The 20,849-nt window shown below is 43.1% G+C and overlaps 2 protein-coding genes and 1 long non-coding RNA gene across 9 annotated transcripts in view; 1 reads left to right on the forward strand and 2 right to left on the reverse strand.

The window, feature by feature from the left end:
- The window catches only part of RPAP3 (RNA polymerase II associated protein 3), a 43,417-nt gene extending 39,961 nt beyond the window's left edge, over positions 1-3,456 (reverse strand). The window contains exons 1-2 of one of the 2 annotated variants that reach the window (XM_047865159.1): positions 3,366-3,456; positions 305-488 (exon numbers count right to left, since the gene is read on the reverse strand). In XM_047865159.1, coding sequence (XP_047721115.1) covers positions 305-457 — 153 coding nt within the window. In that variant the 5' untranslated portion in view covers positions 458-488; positions 3,366-3,456. Of the gene's footprint in view, positions 1-304; positions 489-2,937; positions 3,088-3,365 lie in introns of those variants that run through there. The other variant, XM_047865160.1, reaches the window with a different exon arrangement.
- A 35-nt stretch (positions 3,457-3,491) lies between these two features.
- On the forward strand, positions 3,492-7,961 carry LOC125169639 (uncharacterized). Its single transcript, XR_007153747.1, has 3 exons — positions 3,492-3,753; positions 7,048-7,167; positions 7,918-7,961. It is a non-coding gene; the product is annotated as an uncharacterized LOC125169639 (long non-coding RNA).
- A 505-nt stretch (positions 7,962-8,466) lies between these two features.
- Positions 8,467-20,849, reverse strand: part of ENDOU (endonuclease, poly(U) specific) — a 28,110-nt gene continuing 15,727 nt past the window's right edge. For 5 of the 6 annotated variants that reach the window (XM_047865164.1, XM_047865162.1, XM_047865163.1 and 2 more), the window contains 4 exons: positions 18,461-18,574; positions 17,747-17,853; positions 16,864-17,006; positions 14,581-15,711 (listed from right to left, as the gene is read on the reverse strand). In XM_047865164.1, coding sequence (XP_047721120.1) covers positions 15,591-15,711; positions 16,864-17,006; positions 17,747-17,853; positions 18,461-18,574 — 485 coding nt within the window. In that variant the 3' untranslated portion in view covers positions 14,581-15,590. Of the gene's footprint in view, positions 8,479-14,580; positions 15,712-16,863; positions 17,007-17,746; positions 17,854-18,460; positions 18,575-20,849 lie in introns of those variants that run through there. The other variant, XR_007153746.1, reaches the window with a different exon arrangement.

Below are 20,849 nucleotides of genomic sequence, written 5' to 3' on the forward strand. Positions count from 1 at the left end.
TAAAAAGTTGTGCTCTGGGGCACCTAGGTGCCTCAGTCAGTTCAGCATCAGACTTCGGCTCAGGTCATGATCTCATGCTTCATGGGTTCAAGCCTCGTGTCAGGCTCTGTGCTGACAGCTCAGAGCCTGGAGCCTGCTTCGGATTGTGTGTCTCCCGCTATATCTGTCCCTCCTCTGCTTGTGCTGTCTCTCTCTCTCTCTCTCTCAAGAATAAACAAACATTAAAAAAAATTTTTTAATGGCTCTGCTTCTCTTTAAACTAGTTATGCTGGAGGCTAAAGTAGGATTTAATTAAGAAATTTACCTCTTCAGGAACACCATTCTGTCTTCTTAGTTCCATATCCTTCTGCTTAATATCCTTTTCCCAGTTTTCTAAATCTCTCATAAAGTCTTGTAATTCTTCTGCATTTTGTTTCACTTGTAGTTGTAATTCAATTGCTTTATTTGTCGAAGTCATTATGGCCTGCAGAGTTTTAACCAACCAATCTCTGACGAGAATTAAACAAAAATATTTGGTTTATTTTTTTGAAGCTTAGCTAATTATTTTTTACCACTTCATAAATGGTCAAAAAACATAGAGGAGAGCCTAAAGTGATGCTGAAGAAAGAAAACATCAGTATATTATTTTTTAGATGAATCAATGTTTGCTGAATGAACAAATGAAAGACAGACAAGTCTGGGAGTTGCTGCAATCAATGTAAATGAAAGGCAATGAGGAAATCACTGAAATTAGCAAGTAGCCCATGGTAGCAGACTGTCTGCCCATCTCTAGCTTATAAATTAATCCTAATTATCTCCTTTACTCCTTTTCAAAATTTATTGAACTTCTGCTATGTGACAGGCCCTGTAAAAACAAGACAAGGTCTTACGTCTAGTGGAGAAGGAAGCAAAATAATCGAGTACTGAGCAACAAAATATTAGGCTAGGCAGGGTTTCTTAACCTTAGGGCTATCAATATTTTGGGACAGATTATTCTTTGTGGTAGGAGATGTGTCCTACGCATTGTAAGATGGTTGGCAACATCTCTGGCCTCTTCCAACTAGGTAGCGGTATTCCCCCTCCCCTCCAGACTGTGACAAAGTGCTCCAGACATTGTTAAATGTCACCTGGGAGGCATAATTAACTCCTGGTTGAGAGCAACTGTGCTAAATAGAGGTACACAGAGATGCTGTGGGACTGACAACAAAGGACAGGCATAAATCAGATGGTGGGTAGGGTGGTGGGTTCAAGGAAAGAGTCCCCAAAGTTGCAGTAACTAGCCAAGCTTCAAATAGGCCAGCCAAGTGATTAACCATGGAGAAGTGGGCAGGCAGACTGAAGGACTAAGAGAATGATGAGAGAGAAGGCCAAGGTAGCTATGGGACAGGTCTTGAAATGCCATGCCATGAGGTCTGAAAGCTATGTGAAAAATATTATAGTGGGAAAATAAAAGATACTTGATGACTGATTCACATAAGGAGTGGGGGAGCAGAGGACTTAACCAGTGTCTTAGATTTCTGGCTTGGGAGCCTCGTTAAATGAGTAGTGCCATTTTGAGTCTGGATCACAATTTTAAAAGGAAAAAAAGGGGGCACCTGGCTGGCTCAGTTGGTGGAGCATGTGACTCTTGATTTTGGGGTTATGAGTTCAAGCCCCACATTGGGTGTAGAGATTACTTAAAAAATTTTTCTTTAGACCTTTAAAAAAAAAAAGAAAGAAAGAAAAGGAAAAAGCTTCAGGATTGGAGGACAAGAGGAAAGGCAAATATCTCAGTTTGAGATATGCTGAACTGGGTGCTTATGGAAGATCAGGATATAACCAGTAGGTACTTATAGGTAGTCACACAGGGCTAGAGATACAAATTTGAGTGTCGCTAGCATAAAGGTGGAAATTGCAATCATGGATTTGGACATGCTTAATCACTGTAACTACAGGTTTAGGTGGGGAAGGACTGGAACCTGGAAAACACTATCATTTGGGGAACAAGCAGAGGAAGAGATGCCAACACACATAGGAAAAACTAGGCAGCAACAACTAGAGAGTTGGTAGGAAAACTTGGGCGAGTAATTTCACCGAATAGAATTCTTAAGAGTTCAAGGTGACAGAGGTTAGCAGTGCCAAATGACACAAAGATCATCTAAGAGGAATGAAAGTGCATTATATTTGGTCATGTAAAGATTTATTAAGAATTTTATTGAGATTTAAAGAAAAAGTGGAAGTAAAATGAGATGCTGAGTAAATGAGATTATATTGGGATTAGCGTGATTCTGTAATAATCTAAGATTGCTCAGGAGTATAGTCTGGCGAAGAGAAACAAGATAAAATCTAGGAAAAAGGGTGAGTGATGGGACAAAGTTCCCAAAAAGGTGGGAGGGAACTCAAAGCTTAAGAGGAGTGGGGGAGTAGAAAGAGAGAGAGAGAAATTAGAAAAATTAAGTTTTCTAACGGTTGCAAATGCAGATAGGTCTTCTGACCCCTAGCCTGGCCCTAGAACCTAAACTAAGTTTAAGATTCTTTTCAGGGGCGCCTGGGTGGCGCAGTCGGTTAAGCGTCCGACTTCAGCCAGGTCACGATCTCGCGGTCCGTGAGTTCGAGCCCCGCGTCGGGCTCTGGGCTGATGGCTCGGAGCCTGGAGCCTGCTTCCATTCTGTGTCTCCCCCTCTCTCTGCCCCTCCCCCGTTCATGCTCTGTCTCTCTGTCTCAAAAATAAATAAAACGTTAAAAAAAATTTAAAAAAAAAAAAAAGATTCTTTTCAGGCAGTGCCCATGTTTGATCACATATGTAGATCTCATTTGAAAAAGTAAAATAAAGCGAAACCAGTATAGCGCTTTGCTGGGGGCTCAAAAATAGGAATAAGGCCGCAGCAAGCCACTGTGATGCTGCAAAGCGTCGAAACCCTTTTCCATTTCATTCATCACCTCTGCTGCTCCCGCAGGCGCAATGGCTGCCAACGGTACCTGCGACGAGGCTCGAGTCCGAGCAAGCACCCAGAAACTTCCAGCGCGGGGCGTATCGCTTTCACACTCAATATCCGAGCGAACACTGCACACCGACGCCGACAGGGGGCGTGCCCCACCGCAGTTCTCTCGGGAGAGTGGATCTGCGGTCCAACCACCGCAAACCCGCCCAGTACCCCGGGCAGCCGGGGTGGAGGGACGGTCAGCAGAGCAGGCCGTCCAGACCCGGGCGCGCGGAGCAAGCCCCTTCCGGAACGCTCACCCGGGACGCCGCTACCCTGGACACCGCCGCGCCCTCGCCGCCCACCCTCACGCCCTCACGCCCTCCGCCTCACCCGGGACCCACGGCCGCGCGCCCCCTTCGAGCCACGCGACCCCAAAAGCCCCGTCGGCTGCCAAAGCCGGCGATAACGACAAGGCCGACTCACCTCACTAGGCCGTTACTGCCCGCAAGGCCGGCATCCCAGGCTCGCAGCAACTCACGCCGAGCCCCGCCTTCCTGAGCTTTCCCACAAGTCCCCGCGTGCCGTCGCCCCGCCCCCTGGCGTCCAGGCGGAGCATGCGCAGAAGGTCAGATACAGTGCGCGGTTCTTCTCAGGGTACATAGAGAATTGACAGGTGCGTTAAAGCCGAATCAGACGCCTTGCCTGCTTCCACTATAACTAAACTTCACGGGAGATAACCCCAAAACTGCAGAGTCACCCTGACTTGTTCCGATTGCCAAAATAATAACTCCTTGACTATTTCCTTGGACTCCCCTCAAGATGATTTCATCCTGAATATTTGCCCTGCGGGTGTCTATAGGTCACGACCTTTGTAAGTACGATAATCATCTGAGAAAGTTACTGATTCTCTATCTGAACAAACTGTGTAATCTTGTAACTCTGACAAATGTGCAAGGTTGTTTTGTTTTGCTTCCTGTAAGTACTTGTATTTGACAAACCAATTCTTCAGTCTGCCTCTCTTCACTTTTGCGAGTAAACTCTGCTTTTCTAAGTGTATCTGACTCTGAGTCTTTCTTGGTCGTGTGTCAGTACTAAGGTTTCTCTTTAGAGTGCCCTGGCTTACAAAGAAGAAAGAATGTGAACCTTTTAACATTTCTTGCGTCTGCTTCCTGTATGAGTGAGCTTTCTTTAATTTTTCAGGACAACTCTAAAATTGTAAAACAAAAATAATTTCAAAAGTCCATGAAAACAAACGGAAGCAAAGAAACCTGTCAGTTCGAAACAACTCAGTGATCTCAGACATTAGCCTCAAAATCCAGTTCAGTGGCTCTCAGGCTTGACTGAACTTTGAAATCATCTATGGAGCATTTAAAAAAAAAAAATCTTATTTCTAGATTTTGTCCCCAGAGATTCCGATTTAATTCCCAGTGCAGCCTGGGAATCCTGATTTTTTAAAGCACAGGATACAATTGTTCATTTAAGACTGGGAGCCACTAATCCAGATAATCATCAATGAAAACCCACCCTGGGGTCCTCTCTTACAAGGGCAGATCATTAGCTCATCTTTCCCACTGTATATTTATATAGTATCTTTGTATTTTCACATCATAATAGTCAAATCATCGAGTGTATCATCAACGTATTTACTAATGAAATGATCCTTTTGGTTTTGTGTTTTCAATTATAATAAATCATTTTAAAACAGATATTGATTTGTGGATGTTCTTAACAAAAGCAATCTATTTTTTTAAATGAATTCTACCAGAGTCAATTGAGATGAGAGGGATGGGGGCTGCTGGCTCCTTTAGTAAAACCTCATAGACCCTTGAGTGAATCCTCCCTCCTATTTTTCTTCCTCTCAAGTCACATAATAGACAATTTCTTAGTGAGTACAGAAGCAAAGTGAAAGGAGTTAAATCAAATGGTCTTGATGGCCTTTGTTACCTAATTCTGAGGCTCACGTTGTTCTACCAAAATCAGCTATGCCTGTAATGACCGCCTTCTCTCTTGTGAGCCCAGACATGGGCCATTGTAAGTTCTTTTCTAGAGTGCAGACTTCCCCACTTCTGTTGACATGTCTTCAAATAGTTTTCAACAAGGTTGGTAAATTATGCTTTTATGTCTCATTAATTAATTTCTTTTTAGGGAAAACAAACCCCAGTCATCTCAATTGCACTTATTGTTAATATCTGAATAGTCACTTTCAAAAAGGTGTCTCTATGTGTTCTATATGTTGAATTTCTAATAGTGGAAGTATATATAAATGTTTATTATTGCAAGAGTAAAATGCTGCAATTAATGATTATGAATGGTGTTAATTTTGTCAATGGTGTTAATGTCTGAAAAAAATATCGACATCTTCAAAATAGCTAAATAAGGAAACACTCTGAAAGTTAATACGAATCTTAAGAAAAGGAATACTAGAGGCTCCTGGGTGGCTCAGTTGGTTAAGCGTCCAACTCTTGATTTCAGCTCAGGTCATGATCTCACAGTTCATGAAGTAGAACCCCACATCGGGCTCTGAGCTGACAGTGTGGAACCTGCTTGAGATTCTCTCCCTTGCTCTGTCCCTTGTGTGCTCTCTCTCTCTCTAAAAAAAAATAAATAAAACAATTTATGTATGGGGTTTAATTGCATGTGAGATAAAGCCCAGTATAAGAGTAGCTTAAACATGAGAGAATATTTCTCTCTCAAATAAAAGAAGACTGAATATGAGCAATCCAGGGTTGGTATTTGTCACAGACTTTGAGTCTGGAGTTCTCTCTTGTCCAGCAAGAGAGTGGATGCAGAATTGAATATGAAAGAGGCTAATGTCAGGGAGGAGACAAGAGCCCCCCACAGAGGTTTCATCTCCATATTTTTTGAGCTCTCAAGATCTTACATACATGGTGAATGTGAAGAAAACTATCAGATAGTAATCATTAACTCGTATAAGAAGCAAAGGGCCTGGGGGCAAGTGGAGTTTGTGATCAGGTACATTGGTGTCAGATGGAAAGGAATTTCACTCATGATCCCATTACAGTATCTCGCTACCTAGCCTCGGGTGCTTTCGCCCCATGGTGGTGGCTTTCTGCCCGAAGCTTTTTCCTAACCCATTTATGTAAGTAGAACCTATTTCTCCACAGGTATGATAATTTCAGTGTCAGACCCAGGCACCTTCAACCTTATGGCTCCATCATCTTCAGCATATGGCTTCCCTGGTGGCTCAAGATGGATGCTTAAGCTCCAGCCATCGTATCTGCAATCCAGACAGCAGGAAGGGGCAGAGTGGGAATAGTGGCCTTTAAGAACACTCCTTTTTCCATGCCACTGGCCAGGACTTAGACACGTGGCCACTCCTGGCTGCAAGAGAAGTTTTTACTCTTGGAAGTTATGTTGCTCGTCTAAAAACAATTCAGGAAAAACAAGAGGAGAGCAGATATTGAAGGGAAATTAGTAACCTCTCTCATAGGCCTTCGTAAGTATTCTTTGAAAGAATGACAAACACATAAATGAGTCAATACTGCTCGAAATCCAAGCTCACTCTAGCCAGAGGAAAGGGGTTAAATTTTGTAACCCTGTTCTGCTACTTACTGAGAATGTGGCTTAACCTAAGCCTTAGTTGCCTAGGTAAAATTAAAATGGTAAAGATAGAAATAACTAATAGACTGAGCAAAATGTATGTAAAAACCCAACCTAGCACAGTCTGGGACAGCTTGCGATCTTAAATATTAATTCCTGCCCCTCCCTCCTTAGCAAAGCTAAGATCCAGACTCTGGGATGTGATTACTCCTACATTTCTGACTCTGTCTCCCACTTGACTGCCTGGAATACCTCTGAAGAGGTCTGTAAGGAGGATGAGTACTAGGCACCAGTAGATGAATGTTAAGGTTAGTCACAGGGAACATGAGCTACCTCTCTTCATGAAAAATGAAATCTGTGTAATAAGCGAGACAGGTAAGCATTATCGTAAGTAATAAGCGTATTATACTTTTTACCTCACAACGTGATGGTAATATTATCCCCATCATACCAGTGAGGAAACTGATCTGAATAATTAAGAAATTTGCCTAGACAGCCAGCAAATGACAGGGTTTGGTGAGGTACCTGGCCATTCTGACTTCAGAGCCAGCACCTATGGCCACCGTGTTCTACTGACTCACTGTCTTGTTCATTTGACTGTTAGCTCCCCTGAGGAAGGACAAGATGAGGCCCTGTTTCATCCATCTGAATTTTAACTTGCCTGAGGTATTCCTTCATACCTGGCATTTTCCTATCATCTGTGACCTACATCATCTGTTTACAGGTAAGAACTCTCTTTTTATCTCTCTTTATCTCCTCCTCCTCCCTCACTTCGGTCAACTCCCACAACCACAGAAGCTACATCCAGAAGCGTCCTTACGTTCCTTGTGGATGTGGTCAAGGGGGCTGGTTACAAGAGCTGGGGATCACCAGTCACCATTTACCGGACCCCATAATCTATGTGCAGTGCTCCTTCCAATCTTTGTTTTTAGACTTTATTTTTTTTTATAGAGGCTTTAGGGTTCCAATAAGCTGAGAGGAAGGTACCGAAATTTCCCATATACCTCCTGCCCACACATACCTAGCCTCTCTCATTATCAATATCAGTCATCAGAATAGTGCCATTTTTTACCAAAGATGAACTTAACATTGACACATCACAGGCACCCAGAGTCTTAACTTAGTTTAACTAAGACCCAGAGTCTAACTTTAGTTTAACTAAAGGTTCACTCTTAGTACTGCACAGTGGGTTTGGAAAAATTTATAACAACAATACATCCATCATTGTATCATACGGAATATTTTCACTGTCCTAAAAATCCTCTGTGATATGTCTATTCATCCCTCCCCATTACCTGCAACTCCGGGAACGACTGATCTTTTTTATTGTCTCCATAGTTTTCCTTTTTCCAGAATGTCGTATACTTGGAATCATACAGATGTAGCCTTCTTATATTGGCTTGTTTTCACTCAGTATAATGAATTTTAGGTTCCTCCATGTTTTTTCATGGCTTGATAGTTCATTTCTTTCTAGCGCTGAATTATTTCTATTGTCTGGATGGACCACAGTTTATCCATTCACCTACTGAAGAGCATCCTGTTTGCTTCCAAGTTTTGGTAATTATGAATGCAGCTGCTATAAACATTCACATGCATGTTATTGTGTGGACATAAGTTTTCAGATCCTTTGGGTAGATACCAAGAAGAATAATTGCTGGATCATATGGTAAGAGTATGTTTCGTTTTGGGAGAAATTGCCAGACTGTCTTCCAATGTAACTGTCCATTTTGCGTTCCCACCAGTAATGAGTGAGAGTTCCTGTTGCTTCACATAAGTACCAGCGTTTGGTGTTGTCAGTGTTCCAGATTTTGGCCATCAAATAGGTCTATAGTGGTGTCATGTTGTTTTAATCTGCATTTCCCTGATGACATTTGATGTGGAGCATCTTTTCATATGCTTATTTGCCATCTGTATATCTTCTTTGGGGCGGTGTTTGTTATGGTCCCATTTTTTAACTGAGTTGTTTTCTTGTTGTTGAGTTTTAAGAGTTCTTTGTATACTTTACCAAGAACACAGTCTATTATCAGATGTGTATCTTGCAAATATTTTTTCCTAGTCTGTAACTTCTCCACCAATGTTCTTGCTACTGTTTTTCACAGACCAGACGTTTTTAATTTTAATGAAGTATAGCTTATCAACTTGTCTTTCATGAATCATGTCTTTGGTATTGTATGTAAAAAGGCATCACCATACCCAAAGCCATCTAGGTTTTCTCGTATGTTATCTTCTAGGAGGTTTATGGTTTTGTGTTTTACATTTAGATCTATGATCCATTTAGAGTTAACTTTTGTGAAGGGTATGAGACCTTTGTTTAGACGGATGTTTTTTACATGTAGATGTCTGGTTGTTCCAGAATCTTGTTGAAAATATCTTAACTCCATTCTATTACCTTGGCTCCTTTATAAAAATCATTGGCAATACTTATGCGAGGCTATTTCTGGGCTCCCTATTCTGTTCCATTGAACTACTTGTCTTTTGTTTCACCAAACACCACACTGTCTTGATTACTGTAGCTGTATAGTAAGGCTTGAAGTCAGGTAGCATAGTCCTTCAACTTTGTTCTTCGCTTCCAATATTGTGTTGGCTCTTCTGTGTCTTTTGCCCCTCCATATAAAGTTTAGAATTGATTTGTCAATACCTATAAAATAATTTGCTGGGATTTTGATTGGGATTCCATTGAATCTATAGATCAAGTTGGGAAGAATTGACATCTTGACAATATTGAATCTTCCTATCTGAACATGGAATATCTATCCCTTTACTTATTTTTACATCTTATTCATCAAAATGTTTTAATTTTCTTCATAAAGATCTTATATTTTGTCAGGTTTATACTTATTTCATTTTGGGGGATGCTAATGTAAATGGTATTTTGTTTTTCATTTCAAATTCTACTTATTCATTGCTGGTATATAGGAAACCAACTTACTTTTATATATTAACCTTGTATCCTTTAACCTTGCTATAAGCACTTACTAATTCCAAGAGGTTTTTTGTTGAGTCTTTCAGACTTTCTACATAGATGATCATGTCATCTGTGAATAAAGATAGCTTTATGTCTTCTTTTCCCAATAAGCATACCTTTTACTTCCTTTTCTTGCCATATTGCATTAAAAAGATTATTGTGTTGAAAAAGGGTAGTGAGAGGGGACATTTTTGCCTTGTACCTGATTTTAGTGGGAAACTTTCAAGTTTCTCAGTATTAAGTGTGATGTTAGCTGTAAGTTTTTTGTATATTTTTTAAATCAAGTTGAGAAAGTTTCCTCTTTTTCCTAGTTTACTGTGAGCTTTTATTATGAGTGGGCATTGGATTTTGTCAAATGCTTTTTTTGCACCTATTAATATGATCATGTGATTTCTCTTTTTTAGTCTGTTGATGTGCTAGATTATATTAATTGATTTTTGAATGTTGAACCAGCCTTGCATACCTGGAATAAATTCTACTTGGTCACAAGTATAAATCACAAGATTTATATAATTCTTTTTATACTGTTTTTTGGATTCTATTTACTAATTTTTTTGAGGATTTTTACATCTATGTTCATGAGATATATTGGTCTGTAGTTTTCTTTTCTTGTAATGTCTTTGTCTGGTTTTAGTATCAGCATAATGCTGACCTCATAGAATTACTTAGGAAGCATTCCCTCTTTTTCTATCCTCTGAAAGAGATTGTAGAAAATTGGTTAAATTTCTTCCTTACCTATTTGACAAAATTCACCAGGAAACCCATCTGGGCCTGGTTCTTTCTCTTTTGGAAGGCTATTAATATTATTATTTCTTTAATAGATATAGGCCTATTCACATCATCTGTTATTTCTTGCATCTTTCAAGGAAGTCATTCATTTCATCTAGGATCGAATTTATGAGCTTAGAGTTGTTCATAGTATTCCTTTATTATCCTTTTAATTTCCATAGAATCTGTGGTGTTGTTCTTCTTTCATTTTGATATTAATAATTTGTGTCCTCTCCTTTTTTCTTGGTTAGCCCAGCTAGAGGCGTGTCAACTTTTTTGATCTTTTCAAAGAACTTTTAGTTTCATTGATTTTCTCTATTGGTTTCCTGTTTTCAATTTAATTGATTTCTGCTCTAATTCTTATTATTTATTTTCTTCTACTTATGTTTTACTTAATTTTCTCTTCTTTTTCTAGTTTCCTAAGGTGGAAACTTAGATGATTTATTTTAGATCTCTCTCCTTTTCAAATATATGCATTAAATGCTATAATTTTTTCCTCTAAGCACTGCATCTCACAAATTCTGGTAAGTTGTATTGTCATTTTCATTTAGTTCAAAATATTTTAAATTTTGTCTTGAGATTTTTTTTTCCTTGACTCATGTTATTTAGAAGTGTGTTCTTTAATGTCCGTGTATTTTAGGGTTTTCCAGTTATCTTTTGTTATCTTTTGAGAGCAGACATTGTAGGATTCTATTCTTCTGAATTTGTTAAAGAGTATTTTGTGGGCCAGAATGTGGTCCATCTTGGTGAATGATCCATATGAATATGAATGTTGGATGGAATAGTTTATGGATGTCAATGATATTCAATGTTGATTGATGGACAGTTTAACTGTCCTTAGTGATTTTCTGCCTACCAGGTCTGTCTGCTTCTGAGAATAAGATATTCACATCTCCAACTATGATACTGGACTCATCTGTTTCTTCTATTTTATCAGATTTTGCCTCTTGGAATTTCATGCTGTTGTTATATGCATACACATTAAGAATTGTTACTTCTTCCAGGTGCCTAGGTGGCTCAGTAGGTTAAGTGCCTTGACTCTTGATTTCAGTTCAGGTCATGATCTCATGGTTTGTGGGTTTGAGCCCCACTTCCCAGGATTCTCTCTCTCCCCCTCTCTCTCTGCCCCTCCCCCACTCGTGCATGCTCTCTCTCTCTCTCTCTCTCAAAATAAATAAACATTTTAAAAAATACAAAGAATTGTTATATCTCCTTGGAGAGTCGACTCCTTTATCGTTATGTAATGCCCTTTTTTTTCCCCTGATAACTTTCCTTACTTGAAGTCTAGTCTGTCTGAAATTAACATAGTGATGCCTGCTTTCTTTTGATTAGTGCTAGCATGGTATTTTTTTCTCTATCCGTTTACTTTATATCTATGTGTGTCTTTATATTTGAAGTCGGTTTCTTGTAGACAACATATAATTGATTCTTGTGGGTTTTTTTTAACGTTTTATTTATTTTTGAGGGTGGGAGGGGCAGAGAGAAAGGGACAGAGGATCCAAAGAGGGCTCCATGCTGCCAGTGCAGAACCAGATGCAAGGATCAAACTCACTAAGCATGAGATCATGACCTGAGCTGAAGTCAGAAGCTTAACCGACTGAGCCACCCCCCTTTGATCCACTATGACAATCTCTTTTATATGTTGCACTTAGACCACTGACATTCAAAGTGACTATTGATATAGTTGAATTAATATGTACCATATTCAATACTGTTTTCTATTTGTTGTCCTAGGTCTTTGTTCCTAGTTTTGTTTCCCATTCTTTTTCTGGCTTTTATGCTCTTTTTAAAAAAAAATTTTTTTTACATTTATTTATTTTTGAGAGACAGAGTGCCAAAAGGGGAGAGGCAGAGAGAGAAGGAGACATAGAATCTGAAGCAGGCTCCAGGCTCTGAGCCTGGCTTTTATATTCTTAATTGAGTTTTTCATGTGATTCCATTTTTTCTCCTTTCTTAGTAGATCCATTATATTTCTTTTTTTTTTTTTTTTACTTTTTAAAATCATTATCCTAGATTTTGCAATATACATTTACAATATTAATCCATATCCACTTTCAAATAACACTATGCCACATCATGGGCAATTGGAGTACCTTATACTAACAAAATAACTCTAATCCCTTCCTCTCATCCCTTGTACCTGTTATTAATTTCATGTATATGTAAGGATAAATATATACATATATATCCATAATACATATATGTATACAAGTATACATAAGTATGTGTGTGTGTGTGTATATATGCATAATATATGTGATAGAACACATTGCTGTCGTTATTTTGTATATGTGCAGCCGAAGTGAGCACTTGCTACTGTTATTCTGAACAAACTGTTGTCTTTTAGAGAAATTAATAATAAGAGAAATAAAAGTTTTTACTTTATCTTCACGTTTCACTTCTTCTTTTCCTTCTCTCCAAAGAACTTCTTTTAAAAAAATTTGTTTAATTAAGAAAGTCTTTGGGGCACCTGTCTGGCTCAGTCAGAAGAGCATGTGACTCTGATCTCAGGGTTGTAAGAGCCCTACATTGGGTACAGACGTCACTTAAAAATAAAGTCTTCAAAAAAAAAAAAAAGACAGTCTTTATCTCTCCTTCCATTTTGAAGAATAATTTTTCAGCGTCCAGAATTCTAGGCTGGTGGGTTTTTTCCTGCCAACATTTTAAATATTTCACATCATTCTCTTCTGGATTGCATGGTTTCTGAGGGGAAATCAGATGTAATTCTTATCTTTGTTCCTCTGTAGGTAAGATTCCCCCCACCCCCGGCTTCTTTCACAATTTTTCTTTATGTTTGATTTTCTATAATTTGAATATGATATGTCAAAGTAGAGTTGGGTTTTTTTGACATTTATTCTGCTTGGTGTTTTCTGAAATTTCTGGATCTCTGGTGATGTCTGTCATTAATTGGGGGCAATTCTCAGTCATTATTGTTTCAAATATTTCTTTTGTTCCTTTCTCCCTTTCTTCTCCTTCTGGTATTCTCATTATGTGTATGTTACACCTTTTGCAGTTGTCCTACGGGCCTTGGATATTTGTCTTGGATGTTTTTCAGCCTTTGTTCTCTTGCATTTTGGTTTGGGGGATTCTTTTGAGCTATCCTCAAGCTCAGAGATTCTCTCCTCAAATGTGTCCAGTCTGCTAAATAAGCCCATCAAAGGTTTTCTTCATTTCCGTTACAGTGTTTTCATCTCTAGAATTTCTTTTTGGTTCTTTCTTAGGCTTTCCATTTCTCTGCTTACATTTTGCCCATCAGTTCTTGCATGCTGTCTACTTTATTTATTATAGCCCTTAACATATTAATCAGTTGCTTTAAATTCCTTATCTGATGATTCCAACATCCCTGCCATGTCTGTTTCTGATGTTTGCCCTATAGCCTCAAATTATGTTACTTTGCCTTTTGGTATGCTTTGCTGATTGCCAGGCTTGGTAAATAGGCCTTTAGTAATGTGGTGGTGAGGTGTGAGGAGAGGGGAAACGTCCTACAATGATTGTGGCTGAGTCTTTTAGTGAGCCTGTGCCTCTGGATTGAGAATTTCATGAGTGTTTCTCAGAAGGTTTTTTTCTCCCCCTTTGTGTGTGAGAGGATGGCTAAAGTGGGTTGATTTGAGTATTTCCCTTCCCCAGATCAGTTAGGCTCTAATAATATTTCAGCAGGTTAGCCTCTGGCTAACAAGTTTCCCCCAAAGGCAGGCTTTGTTAAGGACAGAGTGCTCTAGTTATTTCAAAATGATTCCACCTCTCCTCCCTATGCCAGAAGCCCAAGGGGGTTTCTCTCTGATACACTCTATGGGACCTGGCGGAACTCCAAGAGGTAAATCTCACAATACTGTGGCATCCCCCTGTGACTGGGTTCCTGGAGTTTTTGACTCTCAGATTAGTCTGTACCGCCTCTCCATCAGGCAATTCATCAGCTGCAGTTCAGATTTTCCTGTCTTGTCACTGCCTTCTGCAATGGTTTCTGCCTGAGAGTCTCCGCCCCAGTAAGCTGTCTTTCCAAACTTATTCCAATCTTTATTTGCCTGACTTTCCAATCCTAAGGACATCTGTTTGCCTGTGTCCTCTCCTCTCTTCCAGATCCAAGAAGAGTTGTTGCTATTTCAGTCTGTTCAGCGTTGTATTTGTTGGTAGGATGGAGTAGTAACTTCCAGGCTCCCTATATGTGGAACCAGAAGCCATAAGTACACTCCTTCCAGTCTTCCCGTTACAAATCCACCAGGAAGAACTCCCTTCCCCTGTTGGCTAGAGAGACTTGGTGAGTCCTCAAGGACTTCAAGATACCGCATTCCCACACCATCCTGAAGAGACACTGAAGCCAGCAGCATCGCTCCCAGCCCTGCTCCAGGGAAAAGGCAGGGAGGGAGACAGACACCTGGGTGGGGTCACATACAAAGAAGGGACAGATTTCAGGTTTTCTTAATGACTTTAATTGGAGACTCGAACGCTGTAAACCATCATTCAAACCTAGTTCCCTGAGACAGTATCTGGTTCTCCCTGAGGTCAGGGAGAAATGCGTGACTGAGGTTGGAAGAGGGAGTCCCACTCTCCCTGGTCTTTAATTCCAGAGTAAAATGATGGCTGCTGGATAAGCCCTTAAAATAACTGTTAATGCCACCAAGCTGTGAATTCCTTTGTTCTGATGCAAAATCTTCTTCCCATTTGGGGGACTCTTTCACAAAATATGTGGGGTCAAAATACACCTCTGCACCTGCACTAAACAAGTAGAATGCTTCTTGATGCAGGCACTGAGCTGGCTGCAAAAACACCCAGGCCCGGAGAAGTTCACTCCCTCCCAGGTTCACTCCCAGTGCCAACCCATTATCCTCTCCATCAGGCATCAGCGTTCTCCCAGACCCTGTTCTGAGAGGATATAACCCTAGAAAAGACCAAACGGCCACTGCTTAATTTCCATGACCAGAGTCCTTTGAAGCCCTGAGATAGGGCTGAACTTCAGTTTGCAAAGCTGTGTATGATAACAGCCGTTATAGTGACCTTAAATTTTTATCTGCTGTTCTTCTTAAGAACAATTGAAAACACCTTCATGGTAACGATACCGTCAGGTTTGCCCTCTCACCAACCTACCCAAAAAGGAAAGGGGGAAAACTCCTTCCCTTTACATTCAAAGGAAACATGAGGCCTAGAGACGTCAAGGACTTGTATCCATCAGGGCAAAGGGCTGTGGAGGGCTCCCATCTTCTCTGTCTGGACTCTATTTCCAAAATGCTACAGCACAAAGATTTGACAGTTTCTCTGCATTTTTCTTACTTGTTTCTTTTCCCTCTTTCCCATAAGGGCATTTTTAGACTTGGGAATCCCCCCTCCAGTCTTCCCCATCCTCCTCCAGCCCAGAGCAGATAGCACCTGAGTCTTGCAAGAGCTCCCACTGTCCTCATGCCCCTGTCTGCCTCCAAGCTCTATTGGGTGGAAGATACCACATAGGCTGTGGCGATGTATTTCTTGCCATTTCCATAGGTGGACTTGTCCCACGTATAGGTCTGGATGGCCAAGGGGTATCCACCCAGGCTTAACTGGCACCTGTGGGGAAAGACGGCCAAGTCAGAGGGGCCCATCACATCTCTCCGCACCCATCCCCTGCCTAGGAAGATCAAGCCCGACCCATGCAGAAGGGCTCCACCCGGACTTGAACAGCCTTTAAGAGACCTGCCACAGCTTTATTTCAGCCACTACCTCCAGCACAAGCAGCCCTTCAAAATCTGTGCCTTATTTTCTATCTTCTTAAAGAACACTGCTCCTCATCTCCTCCAGAACAGCATTATTCTAAAATCTCAGACTCTAGGGCTGAACCCCCCAGAAATGAAATGTCTTGTTAGGGTTTTAGAAGTAGTAGGACCCCAAATCCTCAAATGTTGGAATGCATGGGGCCCCGTGGTTTCTAGCTATACTCTCTGGGATGTCAGGTTCCCACTAGGAGCCTTGGGGGCCAAAGAGAGAGGCTCAGGGTGCCAGGGCAGCTCCATTTTCTCACTGTTTTATTTTTTTTAATGTTTATTTTTGAGAGAAAGAGAGAGAGAGAGAGCAGAGGAGGGGCAGACAGAGAGGGAGACAACGACTCCAAAGCAGGCTCCAGGCTCCGAGCTGTCAGCACAGAGCCCGACACAGGGCCTTAATCCACAAGCCTTGAGATCCTGACCTGAGCCAAAGTCAGACACTTAACCGACTGAGCCACCCAGGCGCCCCTCACTGTTTTATATAGGAAGGTTCTGCATAAGATTTCACAGGTGGTTCTGCTGCTAAGGTAAAGTTTGGCAACCACCAGTCTTTTTTTTTTTTTTTTAATGTTGATTTATTTATTTTGAGAGAGAGCACGCATGTGCATTAGCAGGTAGGGGCAGAGAGAGAGAGAGAGAGAGAGAGAGAGAGAGAGAATCCTAAGCAGGCTGCTCACTGTCAGTGCAGAGCTTAATGTGGGGCTCAGTCCCACGAATCGTGAGATCATGACCTGAGCTGAAATCAGGAATCAGACGCTTAACCGACTGAGCCACTCAGGTGTCCCTGGCAACCACCAGTCCTATCTAACAACTCCATTTCACAAGTGAGAAAACCGAGGTCCAGAAGGGTGATTTGTCCGAGCCACGGAGTCACAGAACCCAGCTCTCCCGACGGTCCTGGCTGAGGATGACGTGTGGCCCCAGCCTGCTCCCCGGGCCTGGCCGGCCCAGTACTTACACTTTGCCGGGCCTGGCAATGAAGCACAGGGAGTAGAGCGCAAACTCAAACTCAGGGCTGCTGCCGATGAAGGCTGAGCCCACTTCCTTGTAGTAGCCGTCCCAGTTGAACTGCATGGCTAACACGTCGGGGTAAGAATCCCACTGTGGAGAGAAGCAGAGAGGGCCTGGTGAATACCACAGAGTGGGGTCTGACAGAGACGTGGCAAACGATTAGCAGCCAGCCAAGATTTGGCAATGGCCCGTCTGAGTTTTCTGGGGAGGCTGGCTTCTTCACGTCGACCAAAGAGACAGTCTGGCCCGCTAAGGTGTCGGCATCCTCCGTCTGGAGCTGCCAGTGTGCATCTCCCAGGGAGGCCAGAGCCAACATTCCTGTGACTGACAGCCAGAGCTCTGTTTCTTGTGGCCATTACGTGTGGAGGAGGAGGACAATGTATTGCCCCCAAATTATTTCCTGGCACAGGGCAGCAAAGATTTCTTTTTTATAAAATGTAAGGGGTTGAACTCAGACTAGCCAGGCTGAAACTTCCAGCCAAGGCCACCTTCTAAGGAAATTCAGGCAAGGGGGTAATGGCACATCTTTGAGAGCGGTCTTCCCCGCCCTGAGACTCCTCCCCTCCCCTCAGCCTCGCATCCAGAGATGGCGCTGTCTGCCTCCTGCCCTCTGCAGTCTGGAGCCTTCAGTGTTTAGAAGGGGATCTTGGGGTCCCAGCTGCCTACGTGCTCTCCAGCAGATAAGGAAGTCATATTCACAATCCCCACTAGGTGGCCAATGAGAGTCATGGTGAGAGGCAAGTCTGGCTATTTGGAGTGCAGAGTGAGGGCAGGAAGTCTGACTACTCATAAGGCTTCTTCAGCTCTTGGGGTCATCACTCAGTACTCACAGGGCCGTCATAGATGTGACTGTAATAGTCAACCAGGCCCTCCTTCTCTTGCATGTAGAAGCGGATCCAGTTATGGAAGCCAGTGACTTTGCCTTTTTTGACTTCACCTATAATAAAGAGTTCAAGGTGGGTGATCTGGGCCTCCCCTCCAACCCCTACGGCCCCTCCCATGCCGAGGCTGTCCCCCTTCTTCAGGCTTTGGCTTGTAGCATGCACACCTGCTCAGTCCCTTGCCCTGACTTCCCAGCATCCCACACATCCCTAACTCTCACCTAGGAAAGCCTCCCCCCCAACCCTTTCAGCTCAAGCTCTTGGGAGGATTCCTCCTCCTGGCTGGCCCTGGTGATCAATCTGGATACTCCTCTCAGCCATTTCCCCAGGAGCAAGCCAAACCTGGTGGGAGCTTCATGGGGTGGGACAGTGAGGAGAAAGCCCATGGCCCTCTTGGAAAGCAGAGGACCATCCAGAGGTAGACGGGCATACCCCCCAAACACATCTCCCTTCCTATGTGTGCCCTTGGGGAGCCCCAGTATCTGGTCTCCTTTCCTCTCCAGATACTCCAGAAGAGACCGTTCTTCAAAAACAGCTCCTCAGACGTGTCCCTCCCCGTTAGCTGGCTTGGCTGCCGATTCATCGGTGCCCAATGCCGTCCTGCTCCTGAGGGAAGCTCCCTTCATTCCTCCAACTCTTTCTTTCCAAGCAGAATAGTCTCACCTGAGAAGACATGTTCAAAGCCACTTGAGTCTTCCTCTCCGTTGCCTCTTGAATAGAGCCCAAACCACATGTTCTTCAAGTCACTGACAAACTCTTGTTCCGAGCTGTAGCGGTCTGCAGAGAGGAACACAGAGGACTTAGGAGAGGAGAAGGTGGGACCAGGTCCTGGGAAGCAGGGCAGGGTCGCCTGCTCCGCACATCAAGAGACACACGGGTTCAACCATCAAATATGTATTCAGTTGTGTATTCAATAACTATGCACAGTGCTTCTGTTCTGTGCCAAGCCAGATAAAGGCTGAGGATCCAGCAGGGAAAGGCAAGGACAAGATCCTTGCCTTCATGGTTTCCGTTCCAGTGAAGAGACAAATATTAAACAACATGATTGAAAATAAGTGCCATAGGGGTGCCTGGGTGGCTCAGTCGGTTAAGCAGTCAACTTCGGCTCAGGTCATGATCTCGTGGTTTGTGAGTTCGAGCCCCGTGTCGGGCTCTGTGCTGACAGCTCAGAGCCTGGAGCCTGTTTCGGATTCTGTGTCTCCCTCTCTCTGACCCTCCCCCGTTCATGCTCTGTCTCTCTGTCTCAAAAATAAATAAACATTTTTAAAAATTTTTTTTAAAAAGTGCCATAAAGGGGCGCCTGGGTGGCGCAGTCGGTTAAGCGTCCGACTTCAGCCAGGTCACGATCTCGCGGTCCGTGAGTTCGAGCCCCGCGTCGGGCTCTGGGCTGATGGCTCAGAGCCTGGAGCCTGTTTCCGATTCTGTGTCTCCCTCTCTCTCTGCCCCTCCCCCGTTCATGCTCTGTCTCTCTCTGTCCCAAAAATAAAATAAAACGTTAAAAAGTGCCATAAAGAAAATAAAGCAGAGCATCCCATGATGACTGGAGGTGGGGTGGGGGTAGGGGGCTCTTCTAGAAAAGAAGATCAGAAAGGCTTCTCAGAGAAGGTAGCACTAATCAGAGACCTGAAGGAGTCAGCCATGTGAAACCAGGGGGAAAGATTCTTCCACGTAGAGGGAGCGGCAGGTACAAGGCTCTAAGATGACTTGGGCTTCGTGTTCAGAGCGAAGAAAAAGTCAGTGTGGCCAGAGCATAGTGGGCTGCAGGGGAGAGTGGTAGGAGAGGCGGTCTGAGAGGTAGGCAGCGGCCCCCCACACAAGCCATGGCAAGAAAGCTGGGTGTCAGCCAAAAAGTAATCATACAAAAATATTTTAGACATACCGAGTGCGTTCTATGTGCCTGAAATGTTTTAAGTGCTTTCAGTCCGCACACTGACGGTTCACATAAGGTTGATACTAATTATCCCCAATTTAGAAATGAGGAAATCAAGGCAGATCTAGGCTATGTAACTCACACAAGATCACACAGTTAATGACCGGTAAACATGGCCCGTGAGCCCACGTGATCGTTACCTACGCAACTGGTCTCTCGACTCTTTTATAGCTTCTGAGAGGACAAAGAGCCACCAAAAGGTTTTAAGCAGGGAAATTATGCGATAGCTTTGTTTTCAAAGGCTCACTCTGGCAGTATATGTAAAAATCCAGCAGGGACACCAGTTTTGAGGCTAACGCCTTGTCCAGGTCTGAAACCGCAGTGACAGCCATGGAGGAAGGGTGAGAAGCAGGGAGATTGATCCTGAAGGAGGATGTGCTGGACATTACTGATGGGGCAGTTGGAGGTGAGGAGCTGTGAAGTAAAGAGAAGAACTGAATATAATTCCCGGGGTTTGGGCCTGAGCATTGGGATAAGCTGTGGTGTCACTGATGGGATGGCGCAGCCCGAGGAAGGAGGTCTGGAAGAAGAGCTGGGAAGCGTGAGTTCTCTCCCCACTAAGTTCTGAGTAGATGCCGTGAGAGCCACGTGAGACGTCAGAGAGGCAGCGGGGAAAAGTTGGGGCTGGAGTTCTAATTTAGGGAGCCATCAGATATCGACTGCCTGCCGCCCAGAATTGTGTGCTGGAGGCTACCAAAGAGGTACCAGACATCTTCCGTCCTTTCAAGGACTTAAAGCACAGCCGGAAAACAAGAAAGAATACACATGAAATAAGACAATGGTTTCACCACCTGAAGGGCTACCACTTACCCGGTGCTCGGCTTTCCCCTCGGTGCTTTACATGCATTAATCTGCCGAGACCCCATTTCACAGATAAGGCTCAAACAGGGAAGATCATTTGCCCGACAAGTGGCACGGTCTCTCCAGCCCAAGGCGATTTGGGGCTACCCCAACCCCCCCCTCCACCGCAAACCCTTGACCTCTGAGGAGATGCTGAAAGCCAGCAGTGAGCTGGGGCAGGTGCAGCTTCAGCAATGTGGGATGTGAGCTAGACCTGGAAGGACGGTCTGGATTTGGACAGGGAGAGAGGTGAGGACAGGATAAGTAGTGGAACAGCCTGGC

Source organism: Prionailurus viverrinus, chromosome B4 (genome assembly GCF_022837055.1).
Source record: "Prionailurus viverrinus isolate Anna chromosome B4, UM_Priviv_1.0, whole genome shotgun sequence".
Lineage (NCBI taxonomy): Eukaryota > Metazoa > Chordata > Mammalia > Carnivora > Felidae > Prionailurus > Prionailurus viverrinus.